This window comes from Brachycentrus maculatus, unplaced genomic scaffold (assembly GCF_059751285.1).
Source record: "Brachycentrus maculatus isolate JH-2025_06_01 unplaced genomic scaffold, ASM5975128v1 h1tg000216l, whole genome shotgun sequence".
NCBI classification, from domain to species: Eukaryota; Metazoa; Arthropoda; class Insecta; order Trichoptera; family Brachycentridae; genus Brachycentrus; species Brachycentrus maculatus.
In genome coordinates this window covers 2,337,501-2,363,491 of record NW_028280967.1, presented here as the reverse complement: position 1 = coordinate 2,363,491, position 25,991 = coordinate 2,337,501, and the positions used below count along the sequence as shown (strand labels likewise).

At 31.3% G+C, this 25,991-nt stretch overlaps 1 protein-coding gene across 1 annotated transcript in view; it reads right to left on the bottom strand.

Annotated features, from left to right (window-relative positions):
- Positions 1 to 474: 474 nt before the first annotated feature.
- The window catches only part of LOC148306982 (trehalose transporter 1-like protein), a 37,440-nt gene continuing 11,923 nt past the window's right edge, over positions 475 to 25,991 (bottom strand). Inside the window, exons 2-4 of the mRNA XM_088264154.1 lie at positions 11,812 to 12,091; positions 10,977 to 11,112; positions 475 to 2,145 (exon numbers count right to left, since the gene is read on the bottom strand). Coding sequence (XP_088120280.1) covers positions 854 to 2,145; positions 10,977 to 11,112; positions 11,812 to 12,036 — 1,653 coding nt within the window. The 5' untranslated portion in view covers positions 12,037 to 12,091 and the 3' untranslated portion in view covers positions 475 to 853. The remainder of the gene's footprint in view (positions 2,146 to 10,976; positions 11,113 to 11,811; positions 12,092 to 25,991) is intronic.

Here is a 25,991-nt window from a genome sequence, read left to right as displayed (position 1 = left end):
ATATTTAAGGTTACAATGTGCAGAGAAATCTATGAAAAAAATAAGGTAATGAATTGCAAAAATCTAATAAATCATTAAGGTAACCATTTCTTCTAAATAAAAATATAATTTTCTTGTTTACCTAATCAGGGATCGATCCCTGGACTTCATGCATAGCAGCCAAATTTTCTAACTACTAAATAATTAGGTGAATAAAATATTACTATGTGCCGCATAAATGCATAGAATACTGCACAAAAACAATGCGTAAAATTTACTTAATAAGAATTTCAATAGAAAAACTTGACTAAAAATATATAAACATGCCTATAATTTTACTAAAAAGTCCTTATAAAATAATATTTATAATATTAATAATAATAATTCATTTTAAAAAGCTGTCAATAATATAAATTTCTAGCTAAAAGTTGTAAAAATAATGAATGTGAGAGACAATAGATAAATATTTCATATTTTGGCTCCCAAATTTGGAAATTTTGGAAATTCATGAGTATTACAACAGGTTAATTCATTTCTTAAAGAAACAGTAACCATAGAAAAGTTTCTAGTGCAACCGGAATCACAGTCAGATTAAAAATTTATCATTGGCTAATATTCAATACAGATAAAAAATACATTCAAAGAATTAAATTAAATCTTAATACTCAATAGACAATGACAAAATGGTCCAGGTAACATTTCTGGTCGCTTTAGTAGCTGATATGGTCAATAGTACATTTTCGGTCGCATTTTGCGAACGTATCAGCCACAATTGTGGCCACAAATGTAACACGGGGGTCAATAATATAACAAGCACATGGTATCAATAATGAGATATAATAATATATAATGGTAATATTTGATTTAATATTAACTAAGCTGATGTTTGTTCAGTATTTCTACAAGTTTCTTCTGATGGTTTCGCCTTTTTCGAAATGAATCCTTCTTCTATATCTTGCAAAGTCCTTCCTTTAGTTTCGGGAAGGAAAAAGTAAATGGTGCAAGTCCCCAATAAAGCTATTATTCCGTACGTTAAGAATGCTCCTTCTACTCCGAGACCGCTGAACATCGCGGGTGCAAGTTTCACCACTATAAAGAAGGCGATGAAACACATGCACGTGCAAATTCCCGACCCGATTCCCCGGAGATCGACCGGGAATACTTCTCCCGTCATCACCCAGGGAAGAGGAGTTATGCCGGCAGTCGTGGCGACAATGTATCCAATCAAAAACATCAGCGGGACCCAAGAAACATCAGCGTACTCTGTATAGCTCTTGGATGTGACATATCTAAATGTGGCGAGTCCAAGGAGCGATATTACGGTGAAAGCTCCACTCGTGATTGCCAATGGACGTCTACCTACGGTTCTTAGCAACACACACGCGATCAGAGACACAATTAATCGTACTACATCTATGATCAACATAGCCGCATACTCGTTAAACCCGTCACCAAGGGTAGATTTCATAATAGACACAGAGTAAAAAGCAATTGCATTGACGCCGGAAAACTGAAGAGTGAAGAAGAATGCGACCATGATCAGAAGCGGCTTGATAAACTCTGGTCGTTTGAATGTCTCTTTTAAATTTTTTAGTTTTTGTACGCTGAAGAACGGCACGGGGAGTCTAGTTTGCATTTCTAACGCTGCTTCGGCCTGTTTTTTCAACAGAGCATCTAATTCTTCCAGAGATTTCGGATCGGCTCCTCTCAACCATTTGAATGACTTGATTGCCTTTTCCGTTTTACCCTTTGAGGCCAGCCACGAAGGGCTTTCAGGGACAAAACTCATGATCAAATAACTGATAAACGGGAGAACAGAACTGATTGCCGCGGTAAGTTGCCAGTGACAAAAAGTCCCTATAATATGAACTACTAGTAGCCCGACAGATATTGCCAGGGCTATTCCGGCTAGTAAGAATCCTCTATACTTGGGATCACTTATTTCCCCGATGTATATAGACCCCACAGGACCTAACAATCCTACGCATAGCCCTGTCAGAAATCTTCCTGCCAGGAGTTGAGGTAGACTGGGAGCAGTTGCGATCAGGACCCATCCGATTACAAAGGGCACTGCCAGGAGTTGATGAGTGAGACGGCGTCCACAGGGTTCCATGATCAGGCCTGATATGATGCAGCCGGAGAACATTGGAAGAGCGGCCATAGAAGCTGCAAAAAATAGAAAAGAAAATTATTAATATGGATCAAGTTGTACAAATGGAGGCTTCCATAGTCAAGATTTTTCAAGAAATGTGTTTTTACCATTTAAACACAGTAGTAGTTCAAAAATTTAGCAAATGAAGATACAAAACTCACAATGAAAATAAGAATTCATCACAATTTGTGACTTTTCGTGTTAAAATCTAGTCAATCCTAAAGCTTTTCACTCCTTCTGGGTTTTAAGACATATATTTATATAAAGGGAAGTTGACTCTAGATAGTGTTAATCACATTGACAGTAAACATTCCTTTATTTCTCAATTTAGGTGAAAGAACATTTAGCTCAGGGAACAAGAGCACCTGATCTGATGTAAGAAGTCCCAGATTCAAATTCTGCAGAACAGATACTTTTCCCAAGATATGAAATGAATGTTAATTGCCAAAGTGAGTTTTTTAACTTAATTTGTAAAATATATATGTTAAAAATATGACATAAAAAAGATATGAAGCATAAAGTTGGCAAAAGAAGGATGAAAGTAGACTGAATGCAGTCGGAATGCGATCTCTCAGTGCGAGAAAACTATGTATGGTAGATGTTCGAATGGTGAAATAAAGAAAGAATGCAAGGTAATAAATGAATGTAAGAATTATCGACAAAATTGAAAAAGGTGTGTTGAGATGGTTTGGACATGTCGCTCACTCCTTTCAAGAACGTCATAAATCAAAACACTTGATTTTTCAGGAGAAGGTTTTTAAAGTTTAAAAATATAATACAATGTATTAAAAATAAATATCAAGCCACTTATTGAACTTTTTACTGTGCTACAGATCTTTTCAGGTAAAACCTGAAGGTTTTTTCTCCATTTGAAAAATATTGAGTATATTTAAAAAAATAATTAAACAATACGTTTTCTTCAAAATGCAAAAACAACACTTTCTGCCCTGTAGCGGGTAAATATTAAGTTAAAAATATGCCTCTTTTGCTGGGATGTAGTACATTTTCTGGGCATTCCGAAAACATGCACAACTGAAAATTGACGATTTTTGATTTATGACGTTCTTGAAAGGAGTGAGCGATGTGGTACAAATGAGGAAAGAACTGAAAAACAAATATATGAGGTGAATGTAGTTAAGCAGAGGAAGACTAAAACAAAATACTTGAAAGTGGTCACGTCAGAAGTTGGAATAATCAACGAGTAGATATGATAGTTAGTTGTATTCAAAATGTCCAAAATCATTATATGCATTATTCTCAGTCAAAATTGTAATATTAACAACACAAGGACATTAAATAGCTATTTTAAATAATAAACAAATAAATATGTAGCTTACACCCACATTTTTCAATAATTTTATTTAGGTGACATTTCTTTTATTCCCATTTCTTCTTAATTTTGTATTGTGTCTTGCAATCATCTCTTTGTTTGATTTTAAAGTTTTTCGATTCAACTCTTTTTATTTGAATAACTCGTTTTCATATTGCATTAGATCACAGATGGCCAACCCGCGGCCCGCGGTTGGCCCTCGGTGATGTATAACAAATATTTTTTTTTAAATATCGGGTCCTTCAAAATATATTTAAAATCATATTTATAATATATAAAACCCTTATCCGCATCCCAATGGTGCATAGGCACTGCTTCATATAAACGCAGTGTTATCTTGATTGTTAAGGTGATCAGCCCTCCGCTTCAGGTACCAGTCTAGGGTAATATTGAATAAATATTACAGTGAAAAAATCACTTATATTTATTTGACCTGCTGTACTATTTGTACTGCATCATATAAACGCAGTGTTATCTTGATCGTTAACACAGAAAGGAAATGTAATCAGTCCTCTGCTTCAGGTACCAGTCCATGGTAATATTGAATAAATATTAGAGTGAAAAATCACTTAAAATTTATTTGAGCCCCCCCTGGGAATTGAGCCCGGGACCTCCAGCAATGTAGCCAAGCGTGTTGACTATTACACTACGGAGGCGGACTTTGTTCTTAAGAAATACTAATTAAGTACTTTCTTTACTTCTTCTAACCCTTACTGCATCCAATGGTGCAAAGGACACTGAATCATATTGACACAGTAATATCTTGATCGTTATTTACGTGAAGGCGAGGCGATCATTCTGCAGACCAGTCTAGGATAATATTAAATAAATATTCATTAATTTATTCCAACCTTATCCGCACCCCAATGGTGCATAGGGCACTGCATTATATAAACGCAGTGTTATCTTGATCATAAACACACGAAGAAAAGGTGATCAGCCCTCCGCTTTAGGTACCAGTCCAGGGTAATATTGAATAAATATTAGAGTGAAAAAATCACTTTTATTTATTTTTACCCTCACCCCTGGGAATCGAACCCGGGACCTCCAGTACGGTAGCTAAACACGCTAACCATTACACCACGGAAGCGGACACTTTCTTTACACACAAATTAATTATTTTAAACAAGTTTTTGTTGCTTTGTCTGCCTCCGTAGTGTAATGGTCAGCACGCTTGGCTATCATTCTGTAGGACCCGGGTTCGATTCCCAGAGGGGGGGTCAAATAAATTAAAGTAATTTTTTCACTCCAATATTTATTCAATATCACCCTGGACTGGTACCTAAAACGGAGGGCTGATCACCTTTCCTTCATGTGTTAACGATCAAGATAACATTGCGTTTATATGATGCAGTGCTCTATGCACCATTGGGTGCAGATAATGGTTTTATTCTTAGTATATAAGTTCTAGTTGCTTATAGAATATTTTTCAATTTAAACCTTAGATTTTTTGCTAGCATTTTAAACTGTTAGATTGGGTGACGCGATGACTAATGCATTATTGTGATTCAAGGCTTCGAAGTTGTGTCACGTTTGAACTTTTGAGAGAACAATAGAAAGCTACTTGGACAGTACGGGAAAACCAACTTTTATTGAAAAAGCTCATTTAAATAAATAATAAACAAATCTTTTGAATATTCTGAAGGCAAGCAATCTGACCACCCACAAAACTTTGTATTTATTGAGATTTTATTAAAATCAGACACAATTCAGCATTAACTCATTGACACCAAGTTTCAAATCATTTGGAGTAAAAAACTTACGATATTTTTAACAGTAAAAACATTAAAAGTCTATATTTTTAGAGGCTTGTCTGAAGGTAGGATAGTAAGGATTCTTCTCCGTACCTAATGGTGCATAGGGCACTGCATTTTATTGATGCGGTGTCAACTATGATCGTTACTTATATGAAGGCACTTAGGAAGGTGATTACTCCTGCGTTTTAGGGTCCAGGGTAATATTAAATAAATTTTACAGTGTAAAATCACTTTTTTTTCATCCCTTCTGAGAATGGAATGCGCTAACCGCGCGGTAGCTAAATACGCTAATCATTACACCACGGAGGCAGACAAATAGTAAGGATAGGGAAGGTAAATGTGAAAAATACATCACAAACACCCGGACCAATTGAAAATAAATATTTATAGAATTTATTCTTCCAATTAGTAGGAATTAAACTTGTGACACCAGTCTTGGAGCTGATTGTGTACCCAATTGCGCTACTGTGCTAAATATCCTTTTAACCCTTATCTACACCCAATGGTGCAAAAGACACTATCATATAGAACAAACAACAAAAGACACTACCATATCGCTCACTCCTTTCAAGAACGTCATAAATCAAAAAACTTGATTTTTCAGGAGAACGATTTTAAAGTTTAAAAATATAACACAATGTATTAAAAATAAATATCAAGCCACTTATTGAACTTTTTACTGTGCAACAGATCTTTTTAGGTAAAACCTGAAGGTTTTTTCTCCATTTGAAAAATGTTTATTATATTTTAAAAAAATAATGAAACAATACCTTTTCTTCAAACTGCAAAAACAACACTTTCTGCCCTGTAGCGGGTAAATGTTAACTTAAAAATATGCCTCTTTTGCTGGGATATAGTACATTTTCTGGGCATTCTGAAAACATCCACAACTGAAAATTGTCAATTTTTGATTTATGACGTTCTTGAAAGGAGTGAGCGATATGTGTTTTTTTTGTTTTTGTTTTTTTAATATTGAAAAATGGTCGTGTGGGTCTGAAAGAGTTGAAATTTGGAGATTACAAATGCGTTTGCATAATTAAACAGTGTTAAAGGAATTTTGCCAACACCCAAGGCTGTTAGATGGGTACACGAGTGAAGTAAGGTTGTTATAGATTTATAAAACATAATTTAACATAACTTATAACAGTCAAACAACCATAAGCTAAAACAATCCTTAAATATGTATTTAAGAATTACCCCTGCATAACAAATGGCTGCGACACATGGTGCCTATCTGAAAGAGATAAGAATAGGCTGAATGCGTTGGAGATGTGGATCTATTGAAGAATGCTCGGGATATCCTGGAGAGACCACATCTCCAACGACGAGGTACTACGATTAATCGAAGAATGAAAGCACCTACTCGCGACTATCTCCAAGAGACGCGCCGAATGGATCGGTCACATTTTAAGACAAGAGGGTTTCCTCCACATAATAATAGAAGGGACAATCGCGGGAATAAACGCCAGAGGACGCCCCGCCGCGAATATCTAAGCCACTTATACGAGGACATGAGCTGCTCGACGTATGAAGAGCTGAAGAGGGTTTCGGAAAATAGACTAGAATGGCGAAGGAGATGTTGTCTGTTGCTGCAGACCAATCTGCAGGATTGAGACCAGAGAGGGAGAACACAAAAAAACACCTCCCAGCAAAGAAATTGTGTTCTTTGATTTGTATCACAGTTAACACAGTCAGAAATTAGGATGTCTGGATATTTACAGGGCTTACGACCTGTCTTTGGCTTATTTAAGTAAGCTCAGTTCACTGAACATTTACCAATTGCCCGTGTATCAATATTTATATGATTGAGTTCGATTTTGGGGAAGGAAATTAAAACCTGGGCATTTACACAACTTATTATGAACTTAGGATGAATTATTCATAGATATTTTTATTTATTTAAATTAATTAAAATTTAATTAAATAATTAATTTTTAAAAATTAATTAAATAATTAATTTTTTGAAACAGTGGATAACCGAGAAAAACATGGCACGATCAGGTATGCCAAATACTTGAAGTGGTCAGGTTAGGAGTCGTAACAATCGGCGGGTATGTATGAGGAGATGCATGAACGTGGAAGAGGCGAAGAATGTTTGCAAGGACAGAGTGGTGTGGCGCTCTAATCTCTCTGCCTACCCCTGCGGGGAAGCGGTGTGATGGTTAGTTAGTTAGTTAGTTATTAATTTTATTTACTAAAGAGAATCAATAAGTTTTAAGTTTTAAAAATGTATTTTATTTTGACATCTCATCAAAGATGAAGAAGAATATGGAAGTCTGGGCATTTATTCTTCTTCATCTTTGATGAGATGTCAAAAAATAATATGAAAATAACTCCTGTAATTGGAGATAATCCAGATTTTGTGAACAAGTATTTGGACACACTCAAAATGTTTTAAAAATGTAAATCAAAGTACAAAAATCGCATTTAACACGTTTTATGGAAATGTACATAGAACCACAAGATACAAAACACAGAAACACATCCAACTAATACACATACCTCTTTTAGTCAATTTTTTTTGATAATAATGCAAAAGTAAGTTGTACAACCTGCTTCCATTATCTATAAAGTCGTTAAATAAAAAAACTAAGCATAAAAGAGCTATTCATAAATGGATAACGAAGGTGGGTAGATCTGACATACATCGCATCATTTGGCCATCTTGTATTTGATTGAAATAAACAATTTTCATTCATATAGTTTCATCAATAAGTATTATAATGCGAGTGTTTTTGCCTAGAATTTTCGCTCATGAATTACATGAAATTAAAGTAACTTTAAACATAAAGAGTAAACCCACTCATGAGTAGGGATAAGCTATAAAACATATAATGTTGAAGCCTAAGTGAGCTCATGATAAGGGGTGTTACATGAGCCGTAGCTAGATTTCAGAGTCACTTGGAAAAACATATATTGTTAAATATACTCTCGGCATGAGAAAACTCAGTGAGGGCACGTTGTTGTCATTTGTAATTATGTGTGTGATGAAATATAAATACATAAATTAAGACATATTTTATCTTTACAATAAATTGAGATTACCATCTAAACTGGCACAATTTCAATGATAAAAATATTATAGATCATTTCAAGATTAATACCATAAGTAAACTGATAGATAATAAAGCACCTATCAACATATTATATAAATGTATATATATGTGTGTATATATATATATATATATATATATATATATATATATATATATATATATATATATATATATATATATATATATATATATATATATATTCGTCCGCCTCTGTAGTGTAATGGTCAGCACGCTCGGCTACCGTTCTGGAGGTCCCGGGTTCGATTCCCAGGGGGGTCAAATAAATATAAGTGATTTTTTCACTGTAATATTTATTCAATATTACCCTGGACTGGTACCTGAAACGGAGGGCTGATCACCTTTCCTTTGTGTGTAAACGATCAAGATAACACTGTTCATATGAAGCAGTGCCCTATGCACCATTGGGGTGCGGATAAGGGTTTAATATTATTTATATTATTATATCTGTCCAAGCGGCCAGACTATGGAATGAATTACCTCTCCGTGTAAAAAATGCACCCTCTAATAACAATGCACCTAAATATCTGGCTGACAATTTCATATACCTTTCAGATCGTGGTCTATCACTTCGTTCTTCTCAAGAAAGAACACTTTCTATTCCTCGCCATAACACATCATTCTTCAGAAATCCTTCTCTGTCCAAGCGGCCAGACTATGGAATGAATTACCTCTCCGCGTAAAAAAATGCACCTTCTCTAATAACTTTTAAGAAATGTCTGAGACATTACTATCATTAGATTCCTAACTGTCCATCAAACCTCCTCCGTTAGTTTTTCCCTCTACCTCCTTCCCTAAACTCTTTTTTCCTTTGCCTTCCTTATTATCTTCAATTTGCAATTTATGTTTTTTTATGTTTAAGTACTATCTACCCTCAAATTGCAAACAGCTATAAAATGTATCAAACGTATTGACCAATATCACTAGTCGGTTTTTGGTTTGTTGGAAGATTTTTTTTTTAGCTATAAGCCGGCTAGTGTACTTATTTATTTTCTATACATAAAATTTAAATGAATAAATAAATATTATCACATATCAGATACGCACAGCGCCCCTCAAAGTTTTATTGGATAAACGACCATGATTTTAGAATTAAGGAAAATATACATATGATATAATTAACATTGATATTAATTAATTGATTATTCGAGGACATATAAGTATGAAAAGTTATTCAAATTAATGTAATAATGCCAATAATAATAATTTTGGATAATTTATAAGTGCCATTTTCCTAAAACACCACCTCAAGGGTGTGACTGTGACTTAATTGTGCAAACAGCTGTAAAGTTTTTGGTCGGTTGGAAGATATTGCTTCTTAGCTATAAGCCAGCCAATGTACAAGAAATTTAAATAAATAAATATTGGATCAGGCACAACCTCCAAATGTCATTGATGTCACTGTAATTTTATTTTGCTCTAAAATCGATTTTATTGAAAAACAGTTTATAAATGGTAATAAATATATTTTATTTATTGTTTCGGCATTAATTTTGTGGTAAGACATGTTACAATGATTAAAGAAAACATTATTATAGACTACATGTTTCAGAAGTTAAACTTCCATCATTAGGTTGAATTTAATTTTTAATTTTTGTTGGAAGTTTAACTTCTGAAACATGTAGTCTATAATAAAACTCAAGTGGTAAAAAACGAAGTGTTTTCTTTAATCATTGTAATAAACATATAAAAATAAATAATAATTAGGGTGAATTTTTATACGAAATAATGATATTTTGACAGTCATTGACTATTTTTGACAGACGTCAAAATTTACCATTTTAGTACATTTACCATAGACAAATTAAACAATTATATTTAATAGGTAGGGATACGACAAATAATTGTCTTTTAAAATAACGAATTGCCAACTTGACCAAATACGTTCTCTTAGTACATGGATAATGCATACTACCATAATAATAGAATGAAAAAATCCAACAAAAAAATCCAACAAATTCTCCATCAAAAAAACGAAATTGCTATGTGAAATATAATATTTTTTAAAATATTTTTTAATAGAGTAAAAAGTTATGTGAAATAGTTTTACAGAATATTTACGTATTTATACTATTACTTTTTTGGAAAAGCACCCATTTTTTTTTTAATTACCTAACGTCCAAGTGACTCTGAAATCTAGCTACGGCTTATGCAACACCGTTTATCATGTCCCTACTCAGGCTTCAACTTTAAAAGTTTCATAACCTATGCCTACTTGTGAGTGGATTTACTCTTTATGTTTAAAGTTACTATAATTTCATGTAATTCATGAGTGAAAATTCTAGGCAAAAACACTCGCAGGAAAAGCACTCAAAATTGAGTGAAACATGCCACAAAAAAATTGTTTGTTTTTTGTTTAAGGCTGTAAATTATTACTTTTTAATGACCACTAATACTCAAATGCTTTTTATTAAATTTTTTCAAGTACTTTTATGATTGCATTGTTGATTTTTGGAGAGTTTAGCGATAGGTGCTGGACATTTCTTCTTCTTTCTTTTAACCCTTATCCGCACCCAATGGTGCATAGGGCGCTGCATCGTTTATAAATAGTGTTATCTTGATCGTTAAATATTTGAAGGGAAGGTGATCAGCCCTGCGCTTCAGGTACCAGTCCAGGTGATATTAAATAAATAAAATTGTGTGAAGAAAAATGATAAAATATATGAATAAGTGAAATGACATACCAATCCATGATGAAGTGTCGACTGTAAGCGGAATAGGACTGTCGGGCAGGCCGAGTTGAGGAAGAAGAGTGGCCGAATACCCGGATGTCATTCCGGCTGATATTGTAGCTATTATAGACCCCATGGCGGCAAAACTCTGCGAACAATTGGTTATTTTCAGCTATTTTATTTTATGTAACATGGAGGTTCAATAATAGGGAATTATCACTCGGGAGGAATATCTAATTTAACACACTCAACCTATAAAGGATTGCGTAACACTCGTTTTACGTGTTTTTTGTGTTTATAACAGCCGATATAATCAATATTTTCATTCATCATTTTCATTTGCAAAATTCGCCTTCGTAAAAAGGTTGTTTTCGTAGGTTGGTAACGAACGAAGTCACAGAAAGGAATCGACACTACTACTATCACAGCTCTTTAAAGCAGATACATAAAGGGATACGCCCCATAACACACCCGATGGCGTATAGCGGTGTCCGTTTTTCGTTTTATAAAAATATCTAAGGTTTAAACCTTCATATCTCCCTTATTTATCTACAGATTTCAAAGGGAATGTTACCGATAGTCTTGTAATTTTTTATATTAATTTATTGGCCAATAATATCATGAGAATATTTATCTATTTTTAAATCGACCTGCGACATACAAAAAAATAGTTTATAGGTATCTAATGGGAGACCTATCAAATCAATTGTCATCAAATTAGCTGCGATACATGATCTCGATCGAAATATTGTGTGACAACAAGGGGTTAAGGACCGGTTCGGCGAACTCTAGCGGCGAACCGGCTGAATCCAACCACTGGTTAAATTAGATAATGAATTGAGCTTACCTGTCTTAGTAATGGAGAAAATCTCTGGTTTGTCGTGGTACTATCAGCTACAAGAGGTAGTTCTTTTTCTTTGGTGCTGAATCCATCAGAGGCAGTCTTCTCAAAGACCAATGACATGTTCTTCTTTAGATTTGAAGCGCTGGTATTCAAGGAAGGGACCATTTCCAAACTTTTCGAATTCGGGGGCTCCGACATTTGCTTTTTCGTGTTTTCCGCGTTAGACATCTTGAATTACACTTCCTTTTCGATCTTAATTGATGCTGTATCCTCCAATTCTTATCTGTAACAAAGAAAAATACTAAAATTAAGAAAATAAATCACATGATCTTTACGTCTCCTACATATCTCTCACTCCTTTCAACAACGTCATATATCATAAATCGTAAATTTTCAGTTGTGCATGTTTTCGGAATGCCCAGAAAATGTACTATATCCCAGCAAAAGTGGCATATTTTAAACTTAATATTTACCCGCTACAGAACAAAAAGTGTTGTTTTGCATTTTGAAGAAAAGGTATTGTTGAATTATTTTTTTGAATATACTTAATGTTTTTCAAATGAAAAAAAACATTCAGGTTTTACCTTAAGAGATCTGTTGCACAGTAAAAAGTTCAATAAGTGGCTTGATATTTATTTTAATACATTTTATTACATGTTTAAACTTTAAAAACGATCTCCTGAAAAATCAAGTTTTTTTATGTATATCAAGTCCGCCTCAGTGGTATTAGCGTGTTAAGTAATAGTTAGCATGTTAAACTACCGTGCTAAAGTCCCGGGTTCGATTCCCAAGGGGCTTAAAATATATATTAGTGATTTTACGTCCACTTTTAAAAATATTCCCATTGTGATTCATTTGTATTCTTTCTCTCTTACAAAAATTTTTGTACCAAATTTAATTTTTGTACAAATTTCAGACCGTAATAATTTTTATTTTAATGACCCAATGATTGTATGTTTATTCCGAAACCGGTAGTCAAGAATAAATGTTTTTTAAAGTGATATTATTACACAAAGTGAACGATGAATGTTAAAGAATGTGTTATTAATTTTTTTATTTATAAAATAAATTTAAAAATTAATATAATAAATTTAATAATTTATATAATAAATTTGTAAATTTGGATAGGAAATTTAATAATTTAGATATTAAATTTAATAATTTAGATAGTAAATTTTTTAATTTATATAAGAAATTTTATAATTCATTAAATAAATTTAATAATGTATTAAACATATTTAATAAATTTAATAATTCAATAACAGAATCAATAAATTACTTTTTAATTTCCCGTTTATAATAAAATCATAATTCATGTTTTCTTTCATTTTTTAAGCAGGAAACTATCAATTTTTGCTAACAAATTATAATTGCAAAATATTAATCATGTAAGCAATTAAAAAATTAATTTATGACAATGTCTGCATATAGACTCCTTTTAGTATATTTTATAAAAGTCGTTAATGAGTATTTTTAATTATATATTTATAAGAAGCAGGAAAAGTTAGCACGACTAAGTATTTCAAATACTTGGGCGTAGTTAGGTTAGGAGTCGGAATAATCGGCGGGTACGTCGCTCACTCCTTTCAAGAACGTCATAAATCAAAATACTTGATTCTTCAGGAGAATGTTTTTAAAGTTTAAAAATATAATACAATGTATTAGAAAAAATATCAAGCCACTTATTGAACTTTTTACTGTGCAACAGATCTTTTTAGGTAAAACCTGAAGGTTTTCTCTCCATTTGAAAAATATTTAGTATATTTAAAAAAATAATTAAACAATACCTTTTCTTCAAAATTCAAAAACAACACTTTCGGCCCTGTAACGGGTAAATATTAAGTTAAAAATATGCCACTTTTGCTGGGATATAGTACATTTTCTGGGCATTCCGAAAACATGCACAACTGAAAATCGACGATTTTTGATTTATGACGTTCTTGAAAGGAGTGAGCGATGTGTGAGGAGATGCACGAATGTGGAAGAGGCGAAAATTGTGTGCAAGGACGGTATGGCGTTCTATTCTCTCTGCCTACACTCTCTGTTAGTTAGTATGTTTTTATTTTGTATCGTTGTATATGTCATACTTATGCAGTTTTTTACGTTGTTTCGATTGAATTCTGTGTTTGCGAGTATGGCCTTAATGGCGAATAAATAAATTAAATATTATTATGTTAAAATCTCATGAACTGAAGTGGTCTTTGTTCCGATTCTTCCTGAGCCTTGAAGTAATATGGTAACTGGTAATAACCCAGTAACCAAAACGTGTGTAACAGATAGAGATGGGACTAACTGGTAACTGTTACTTTCGACTATCCGATTGGGATGGTAATCGTTACTTTTTCTCGGTTCGCATTTCTTGAACTGAATATATATATAAATATATATATATATATATATATATATATATATATATATATATATATATATATATATATATATATATATATATATATATTTATTTATATATATATATATATATATATATATATATATATATATATATATATATATATATATATATATATATAACGTGGTAATATTTTCCTTTTGAAAATTAAGTGTAAATAATATGTAAAGTGGGTGTATAATAATAAAATAAACAATGTGTTGCTTTGTAATTAAAGAAACGACAATAAAAGTTTATTCTTAATTAATCTTTATAATAATTTTTATATCTATCTATCTATCTATCTGATTCTGACAGTTAATAATATTATCGGAAGTCTTTTGTTTTCTTCTGAGCGACGCATGCGGCATCTGGTGGTAGAACTGTTTCACGTAGGTACTTTTTGTAAGTACTTAATAAAATGTATAGGTAGGTACCTAGGTATTTTATTACATCTCCCCCCTTGGGGATGAAAATTCATAGTAAAATTTTCACTCGTCCTCCGGATCATCTTCTTGTAGTGAAGGGACTGGTATAAGTTTAGTGATATGATAAAGGTTTGATTTTATTTTTTTGTGACCTGTATCAATTCTGTATATTGAGTTAGAAATTTTTTCAATAATTTTATAAGGTCCAATTTTTAGTTCATCCAATTTTTTTCTGTTTAGCTTGTTTCCATTTTCCACATACACCATGTCTCCTACGTTGAATTCGCAGCCTATTCTATTTTTGTCAAATAATGTTTTATTGTAATTATGTGATTTTATTGTATTTTCAAGCGCTATTTGCCTGTCTCTAATCCAGTCATTATTAGATTTTCCTTGTTTTAATTCGTTGGGTAAAATATTTACATCTGTACCATATAAAAGATAACTTGGGGAAAAGTCAGTGACTGAGTGATTAGTATTATTATATTTATTAACACATTCTTGAGCTATTGTGGTCCATGCTCTTCTTTTCCCTTTTTCATTTATTTTGCATCTGATTTTGTTCACCAATGTTTGATTCAGCCTTTCATTTAGGCCATTTGAGAATGGTGCATTTACTGCAGTGAAGATTATTGGGATCTGCTTGTCATTTAAGAATTCCTTGAATTTTTTCGAGTTTATTCCTGGGTATTGGTCGGTGAGAAGCATACCAATATCCTCGGTTTCTGTTATTTTCATGACTAGTTTTATAAAATCATTTGCATTCTGAGTTTTCGAGGTTAAAATAAATGCGTATCTTGTAAAGTGATCCACTAAGAGATGTAGATATTTTTTCGTTGATCTTGAACCTCCTAAACCTCCAATTGTGTCTAAAGATATTATTTCAAAAGGCTTTGTGGCCGGGCCTAGATGAGACATAAATCCAAATTTCTTTTGTCCTCTTGATTTATTTTTAATACAAATTTCACAATTTCTACAAATTGTTTTTATGTTTTTCGTCAAATTTTTGGCTGTGTAATGTGGACTAATAGTCTTTTGCATTTGTCCAATTCCAATATGGCATAGGTTTTCATGTATGTCTTTTATGATTTCGATGCTAAACGGTTCTGAAAGAATTATTTTTTCTTTTTTCTTGACCTTTTTAAAATAGACATTGTTTTTTTCAATCCATTTGTTTTTTTCTGTTGAATTCTTTCATTTTTATTCTGATCTCTTAAAATATCTTCTAATTTAACCAAATTTACAACTTTTAATTGTTCATCTGCATTTTCACTCGATTCTAATACTGGATTCCTGCTTAGACAATCTGCTTCTAAATTCTTCTTTCCTGGATTATATTTTATTTCAAATTCATATTGCGATAAATAATATGTTAAATCGCCTAACTCTTCATGGGTCCTAGATTTCAGATTCATATTTTCCAAAGGTTTGTGATCTGAATAAACCGTAAATGAATTACCTATTAACCAGTATTGCCAGTATCTTACTGCTTCCTTAATTGCTAAACATTCTAAATATATTGCTTTTTTTTTCTTCTGGGCTTCATTTAGTTTTTTTGAAAAGTATGCCACTGGTTTTTCTCTACCATCGGGCTGCTTTTGTTTCAAAATGGCCCCAACACCTTCTAAAGAAGCATCGGTATAAATGTTGATTGGTAAATCCTGATCAAAAATTTCTAGAACGGGCTGTGAGCAAAGCATGCTTTTTGTTATTTCAAATGCTTTTTGGCATTTATCACACCAAATAAATTTTTGATTTTTCCTTAGTAAGTTATGCAATGGATCTAGTATTATTGCACTCTTTGGTATGTATTCATGGTAAAAGTTTATTTTCCCCAGAAATTGTCTTACATTTTTTATCGTTTTTGGAACAGGAAAATTCTTTATTGAAATCAAATTATCCTTTACTGGTTTTATTGAATTATTTTGAATTATATGACCTAGATATTTTACCAAGTCTGACGCAAATGCGCATTTTGTAAATTTTAACCTGAAACCTTCTGTTTCGATCGCTTCCAGCAACTGTGTTAGATGTTTAATGTGCTCAGCAAAAGTTTTAGAAAATATAAGAATATCATCTATGTAATTAACGGTGAAATCAGTAAGTTTATACTTTCTTAATATGTTACCTAGTATCCTTTGAAAAATTGCTGGTGAGGTCTTCAATCCAAATGGTAGGCAAGTCCATTGGAAATGTCCTTCTTGTGTAACAAATCCCGTCTTTTTTCTGTCTTCGATTCGTAAAGGAATAGACCAAAACGCTGAGTTTATATCTAGTGTTGAAAAAAATTTGCAATTCCTGGTCTTTATCATTAGGTCTTCAATTAAAGGAAATGGTTGAGCTTGAGGCACTACTATTTTATTCAAGTCTCTGAAATCTATACACAGTCTGGATTTTTTGTTTTCCTCTTTTTTAAATGCCAATGTAACAGGTGCAGCAAATGGACTGTAGGATTCTTCTATTAGCTTATTATCCAGTAATTTTGCAATTTGTTTTTCTATCTCCTTTTTATCTTCTACAGTACATCTGTAAGGCCTCTTACTGCAATATCTGTCTACTAGTAAGTCTATCCTCGCTTCGTATCCACTAACAGTGCCGATATCATATTTGTCTTTTGCAAAAACGGATTTATATTTGCAAATCAGTTCATTTATTTTAGATTTTTGAAATTGATTTAAATGATTTATTTTTATTTCAAAATCTTCTTCTTTTACATGTTCATTATAATTTATTTTGCATTCCTTGCTGTTGTTATTTTCTGTATTTTTAAATTCACTATTTTTAATTTTATATTTTGTAGAAATTTTTTCTACTTTCTTTTTATTTTCATTTTTCAAGCATTGTCTTTGTGTTATTTTTAAGTCTTCATTTTGGATTAGTTTAAATTTTTTTATCATATCTAATCCTATCAAAAAATTATATTTGAAATTTTCTTCATCAATAATATATACATCAACGTTTTTTTCCAATTCAAATATTTTTATTTTCAAAGTCGTAAACCGTTTGTCTTTTTAACACCATTAATTGTTACTAAATCTGCTTCATTCATATTGTTTCCTTTTCCTTTTAGTTTTAATAACTTAGAATTTATTAGAGAAACATTTGAACCTGAATCGTAAATTCCAAATATTTCAATTTGATCATTTAGTAATAGTTTGACATTTATTAATGGTGTTATTATTCGTTTTTTTGATCGGTTTCGTTTAACTTAGCTTCTATAACTGAATTGTTTACATGTCTGATAGTATTTTTATTATTAAACTTATCATCCTCCTTTGTTCTAAACTAGCACGTTACTTCAGGGTGATATCGAGTTCCCTTATTTAATTTTTCACAAATCTTACATGGACTTTTATCTTTAATTTTACCACTAGTTCTTAGATTTCCATATCTTCTTTGATCCGAAAACCTTTTTTTATTTACAATGTTTTCGTGTTTTTTTACTTCATTGAATAAATCGACTGTATCTTCTAATTTTTCTCTATCAATCTTATTAATTATAAATTCTGGTAAACCAGCCACAATAAGATCTACTAAGGTACCCATGTCGATCGTTCTTCTCATCTCCAACAAAAGTTTTTCCTTCCTTATGGCATAGTCTAACAAGGAACCGTCGTTATATTTAAAAGATAATGCAAACATTACATGGTTCCATCCCTTGTTTGTAAATGTTTTACAAAAGTTATTTTTCCATACTATCCATTCTGAGTTCATGGAAAATTTTATCATCATCGAACTGTACCAATCTTCACAACTTTTATCCATAAACAATCTTAATATTTCAATTTTTTTCTCATCCGTTGTCACCTCAAAACGTGTACATTCTTTTTCAAAAATATCCATCCACTGGTTTGCATTAGGATTTTTGCTTGTAAATTTTTCAATGATGAACTTCTCTGAAATATCTTTTAAATTTTGATGTTTGCTTACCTGAGCATTTTGTATTAATTTTTCTAGTAAGTTTTCTAATGTTTGAGGAGCAGTATCCATTTTTTTATTATTTTGTTTCTTTATTTTTGATTAACAAAATTGTCGTTTTATAACGTGGTAATATTTTCCTTTTGAAAATTAAGTGTAAATAATATGTAAAGTGGGTGTATAATTATAAAATAAACAATGTGTTGCTTTGTAATTAAAGAAACGACAATAAAAGTTTATTCTTAATTAATCTTTATAATAATTTTTATATCTATCTATCTATCTATCTGATTCTGACAGTTAATAATATTATCGGAAGTCTTTTGTTTTCTTCTGAGCGACGCATGCGGCATCTGGTGGTAGAACTGTTTCACGTAGGTACTTTTTGTAAGTACTTAATAAAATGTATAGGTAGGTACCTAGGTATTTTATTACATATATATATATATATATATATATATATATATATATATATATATATATATATATATATATATTTATTTATATATATATATATATATATATATATATATATATATATATATATATATATATATATATATATATATATATATATATATATATATATATTTATATATATATATATATATATATATATATATATATATATATATATATATATATATATATATATATATATATATATATATATATATATATATATATATATATTGTAAAATCATCTTCTTCATTTATGTTGAGATGTCAAAAAATAATGTAAAAAATAACTTCTAATTGGAGGTAATCCAGATTTTTTAAAGTATTTGGACATGAAAATTTTGTACTTATATAAAGGTGTCCGGTGGCAGAATTAGGATTTAAAAATATTAATTAAAAATAAACTGCTAAGGATAAACATTTATTTCAATAACTTTTACAAAGAAGAGAAGTACAGATTTTCTGTCTTAAAAATTATTTCGTCTAAATGTAGACCATCACGTCGGACATACTACCAATTTTGAGCTTTGATTGAGGTGATTCATGAAATTATAGTACCTATATTTAAACATAAACAAGTAAGAATATGTAACTTAATAATATAAGTAGGAATAAGTTATAAGTTATAAATTTGGAACCTAAGTAGCTACTAACTAACTAACTAACCATCACGCCGCTTCCCCGCAGGGGTAGGCAGAGAGAATAGAACGCCAGAGAACCTAAGTAGGACCATGATAATCGGTCAGTAAGAAATAGCTAGATCTCATAGAGTCACTTGGACGTTAGGTAATTCAGAAGAGGTTAAGTGATTGAATCCAACAAACAAATTTAGCTAAAAATAGATTTTGAAAGGTTTTTTATTCGTTCTTTTTAATTCGGTTTTTTAATTCGATCTCCCATGGCTGGTGAGAGATGTTTTACCATGATGCGCACAACTTGGCGCAGTGACGTAACAATGGATCGAAGGTATCCAGCCGAAGCACTTTCTAGTGCTTCGTCATCCGATATCATTTGGCAATTCTCTGCGTTTAAATTATTATAGTAAATGACTGTTTTTATTGCACTTATAAAACCTATTCGATCCCAGACTTGATCCTGATATCGAAAATATTACCATAAATAAAATAAAAATTCTCAATGTATAAATCCTCGCTGGAACCACTCTCTCAAGTGGTCAAGCCAGGATATACGCCTTCTTCCTATGCACAGTTTACCTTCCACGCCCCCTTGTAATATTATACTGTAGTCTTATTGTGGCACTCCACGCTAAAGGTTGGCAATCATCATGACATTAATTTGTCTGCAGCCGCTTTTAAACAGTGCCTCAGTCCTACAGTGGAACCACTCTATCAAGTTGCCAAGTCAGGATATACACCTTCTTCCTATGCCGCGTTTACCTTCCCTGCCTTGTAATATAATACTGTATATTTTTTCTTATTGTAACTAATATTATTACACACAATTTTGACTGTTTGCACAAAAAAAATGCAACAAAAATGTAGCTCTGAGATTTGCTGACGAATATAGCGATTTAGGTATATGTATGGATAGTAATTTTAACTCTAGACAGAGTTAATAATAAGACTGTGCGGGCTCTAGGGAGTACTAAAGTAAGTTGTCTTTTATCCTGCCTAAACCGACCTTAAGATATGGAATTAATACATTTTAAGATATGGAATTAAGTCTTAGGGCCATTCGACGTAAACAAATTTAAAAAGGTTTGATATCTGTAATATTCCATACATAAAAAAATTGTAGCCAGACACATTCAAAGGGATAAACCTTATTTGATATATAAACATATAAAGTTACTTCCGGTACGAGGAATATTGTGGATGAGTATCATCGTTGAACAACAAACTAGAAAAAAAAATCTTCTAGTACACAACCATGATACACGATTTACCCACGAAGGTTTGATAGTCCAGTTAGAATTAACAATAAATATGGGAGTCCAACACTGCAATATATCGTTCCGAACATTTTTAATTCGTTGCCGACGGATGTAAGAGGTCAAAATAAAATATGGAACAAAGGCAAAATAAAGGAATGGATAAATGATCAAGAGTTAATTCGATGAAAATTGTTAAATGTATATAAGTATTCTTATTTTTCTCTCTTTTTTGTGTGTAAACGGTTAAAATGGTTAAAAACAATAAAAAATGTATTAAAAAAGAACTCCACTGACAAGACACACAAGGTGGCTTGGTGAGTCTATGCAAAATATATATTTTTAAGTATATAAAAAAAATAAAACCCTTATCCGCACCCCAATGGTGCATAGGGCACTGCGTCATATAAACGCAGTGTTATCTTGATCGTTTACACATGAAGGAAAGGCGATCAGCCCTCCGCTTCAGGTACCAGTCCAGGGTAATATTGAATAAATATGACAGTGAAAAAATCACTTGTATTTATTTTTACCCCCCTTGGGAATCGAACCCGGGACCTCCAGAACGGTAGCCGAGCGTGCTGACCATTACACTACGGAGGCGGACATAAATACTTATGTTAAAAAAAAATCTGTTTTGCGTGTATATTAGGTTAAAATAGATAAAACAATAAAATAATAATGTATACAATAAAAAATAAATAATATAAAATAACTCCTAATTGGAGATAATCCAGATTTGTGAACAAGTATTTGGACACACTCAAATTTTTCTAAATACTTGAGGATCGAAGTGGTTATGTTCCATTGCACTAATGACGAGATCCAACCATATTTAGTTTTTGCAATTATTAACAGTAATTATGATTACTTAACCGCTAAAAACTAAAAGGCTAGTCGGACATTGGACGTACTTTGAACAAGGTAATATAAATTTATCAAGTAGGTACATATATCGCTCACTCCTTTCAAGAACGTCATATATCAAAATTTCAGTTGTGCATGTTGTTGAAATGCCCAGAAAATGTACTATATCCCAGCAAAAGTGGCATATTTTTAACTTAACATTTACCCGCTACATGGCAGAAAGTGTTGTTTTGCATTTTGAAGAAAAGGTATTGTTTGATTTTTTTTTTTTTAAATATACTTCTTTTTTTTACATGGAGAAAAAACATTCAGGTTTTACCTAAAAAGATCTGTTCTAAGTAAAAAGTTCAATAAGTGGCTTGATATTTATTTTTAATACATTTCATTATATTTTTAAACTTAAAAACGATCTCCTGAAAGATCAAGTTTTTTTTTATTTATGACGTTGTTGAAAGGAGTGAGCGATATGTGTAACCGTTCGAAACTGAGTCTTGCATCGGAGCAAAGTTTCAAAATTAAAAAATATACAGAATTGCAAACCACTCTCATAAGACGAAAAGCCACATACTTTGGCCACATATTCCGTGGAGAAATATGCCCTTCTACAGCTTTTACAGTCTGTTCACAGTTATTTTACCTGTTGTTTTTTTTTAAATATATTTTTAAAAATTATTTTAACTGCCAAATAATTAATTTTAAAAAATGTTCACAGTTATTTCACCACTAGTTTTTTTTTCAATTATTTGTACTGCCAAATAAATAATTTAAAAAAAAACTAGAGGCAAAATAACTTTGAACAGACTGTAGTAGAGGCAAAGGTAGAGGGCAGACGGGGCTTGGGGCGTAGAAAAACATCATGGCTGAATACCGGAGGCAGCAACCCTCATCAGGCTGGCCCAGGATCGTATGGTGTTTAGGGAGATGGTCGACAACCTCCGAAAGGAGTGGCAAGAAAAGAAGAAGAAGAATAAAGTACATTTTGTCGTATTACGTCAGTCTTCGTATTAATTGAACAAGCCAAGTATTAATATTTGTAATACGCGGTATAACAAAGGATTAAAATATGCTTGTAAAACTTCAAATGGCTGTAGCATCTAATACAGATATGGCGAACCTTTTTGAGCGTGAGTGCCAATAAAATACTAATAAAATAATATGTCGTGTAACTTCAGAATAAATGGTTGTAAAACTTCAAATTTTTAATATAAACAAAGCATTGATACACCAAAAAAAATTAAGTGGTTATAAATGGCAAAATAAAATAAATAAATAAAAAATAGACTAAATTTAAAAAATGTAGAACCCTTAAAACAATTACAATATATTGAGTGTGTCCAAATACAAAATCTGGATTATCTCCAATTACAGGAGTTATTTTCATATTGATTTTTGACATCTCATCAAAGATGAAGAAGAATATGGAAATCTGGGCATTTTCATCTCACCAATAGATGTCTCTAGTGAAGTTCTAGTGATTCAAGAACAATGTTTCTAAATTGGTTCATATGTATAGAACTTCCAAGAATTTGAGTAGTGTGGTTGTCAATAATGGGTAGAATTGGTGAATGTTACACGTGTGTAAAGTGATCACTTAAACCAGCCTATGACGGACGTCAGCCCCGTAAATGCCCAGACTTCCATACACTTAAAAAATCATTATTAGTGCGATTATTGATGTTGGACGCCAGATGTCAATTTTTTTGCAACTGCAAACAGTAGTACTTTCGTCTGTGAGTCTACTTCTTATGTCAGATTTAATAAAATTCGTTGAAGAAAAAAATGATACGCAGGAAAAAGCTTTTAAAAAATTGATTTTTTTGTTTAATCTCTTTTATTTTTTCTCTTTTCACTCGCGTGGCATTTAAAATCGTCTCGTGTGCCATAGGTTCGCCATCCCTGATCTAGTACGTATATTTAAGTCGGTGTGACGTGAATATTCATTGGTCACGTGGAAGGCGTCACAACAAAAACAAAATTCAAATAAAAATTTAAGTACCCTCAAGAATCCGAGTTTAAACACGTTATATAACACGTTTAAACGCGCGAAATCAACGCTATGTGCGAATAACCTCGAATTTTTGGCGGGCCGCCATCTTTCTAGAGGAAATAATACGTATTTTTTTCGGCGACATTGCCTCTCATTGCCTTTTGATATCAGTTCGATTCAGTGCCGAAAATCAACGTTTATTAAAAGTCGATAAGACAAAGATATCTTCAAGATGTTTTATTTTTATTTTTTAATGATATCTCAACTTATTTTTATAATATACTAACCTTTTTTGTTACATTATTTTTTTAAATTCTTATCACCCTCGTTTACTTTTACATAGCATATGCTGTAGGTATGGTATATATGGGTATATTATATCTATATATATATATATATATATATATATATATATATATATATATATATATATATATATATATATATATATATATATATATATATATATATATATATATATATATATATATATATATATATATATATATATATATATATATATATATATATATATATATATATATATATATATATATATATATATATATATATATATATATATATATATATATAATACACCCATACTCTTTGACTCCCCCATTTGCGAGTGTCGTTCTGAAGAGAAAGACCTTAACCACATATTTGTTTGCCCAATAAACGACCAAATGCCAACATTTTTTAAATCTCTGGCCCCGCTTATTCCCCTCCCTACAGATATCCGTCTCATCCTGGCGAGCAGGAACCCTATTATGTACAGACTTTTAGTTGTTTTTTTAAAAAATTAAATGGGATAAATTAATAGTTTAATAATAAGTCTATCATATTTTATAATTAAGAACAATATTCAATTAACTTGACATTGGCAAAAGCAGTGTATTTCATGTGCAACGCCATTCTATATTTAAAAAAAATACACCCATACATTCCATACATTTCTAGTCGGGTTTTGGTCCCGTGGTTAAATAATAAAAACACAAATATTTATCTTTTAAGAATGAATAAATAAATAAGACTGGATGTAAAGTTTGACGACAAAATACGTGTTATTAACTTATAAGGAAAAATAAAGTAAAAAATATAATCTGCTTCTGGGAAAAGATATTTTGTTTAAACTAATTTAATTTAATTCATTTTTTGTATTTCCATTTAATAAAAAATATATTATAATTTCAAAATCAATTGGTTACTAAAAAAGTATTATCTACGAGTATTTAACATAAAAGATATCATTTTATTTTTAATAAAATTTATTAAAAATAAATATCAAGCCACCTATTGAACTTTTTACTGTGCAACAGATATTTTTAGGTAAAACCTGAATGTTTTTTCTCCATTTGAAAAATATTTCGGATATTTAAAAAAAATATTAAACAATACCTTTTCTTCAAAATGCAAAAACAACACTTTCTGCCCTGTAGCGATTAAATCTTAAGTTAAAAATATGCCGCTTTTGCTAGGATATAGTACATTTTATGGGCATTCCGAAAACATGCACAAGTGAAAATTGACGATTTTTTTATATATGACGTTTTTGAAAGGAGTGAGCGATGTGTGTGTGTGTGTGTGTGCGTTCGTATATCTGGACTGGTAATACAAATCTGGATAAAAGTTAATGAAAGTAAAATTCATTTTCAATCCCCTCGACCTTAACCCTCTGTGAGTCTACACATCCGGTTTGACGTTCCAATAACATCATTCTGCATCCGGATCCGGCTGCAGCAAGGGTAAATTCATAATCGTAAAACGTATTATTTACGTATTTCCAAGTCCATTGGAAGATATGGAATATCACATTTGTAATTAACGTAAAGTGAAAATATTCAATTTAGTAATATAATATGTTATAACCATCAGCAAATGCTTGTATTTTGACATCTAAACATAGATAAAGAAGAATATGGAAGTCTGGGTGGCTTACGACATCTCATAGGCTGGTTTAAATAACACTTTATACGCGTATAACATTCAGTCGAATGTTTGTGTGATGACACACTGAAGGTCAAGTTTATATATATATATATATATATATATATATATATATATATATATATATATATATATATATATATATATATATATATATATATATATATATATATATATATATATATATATATATATATATATGTATATATATATCGGCAGCGTAAAGGCAAAGGGGTATATCTGTCTTAGACCAAATTTTACAGGAGAGCAGAAACAAACTTGTGAAATTAAATAACT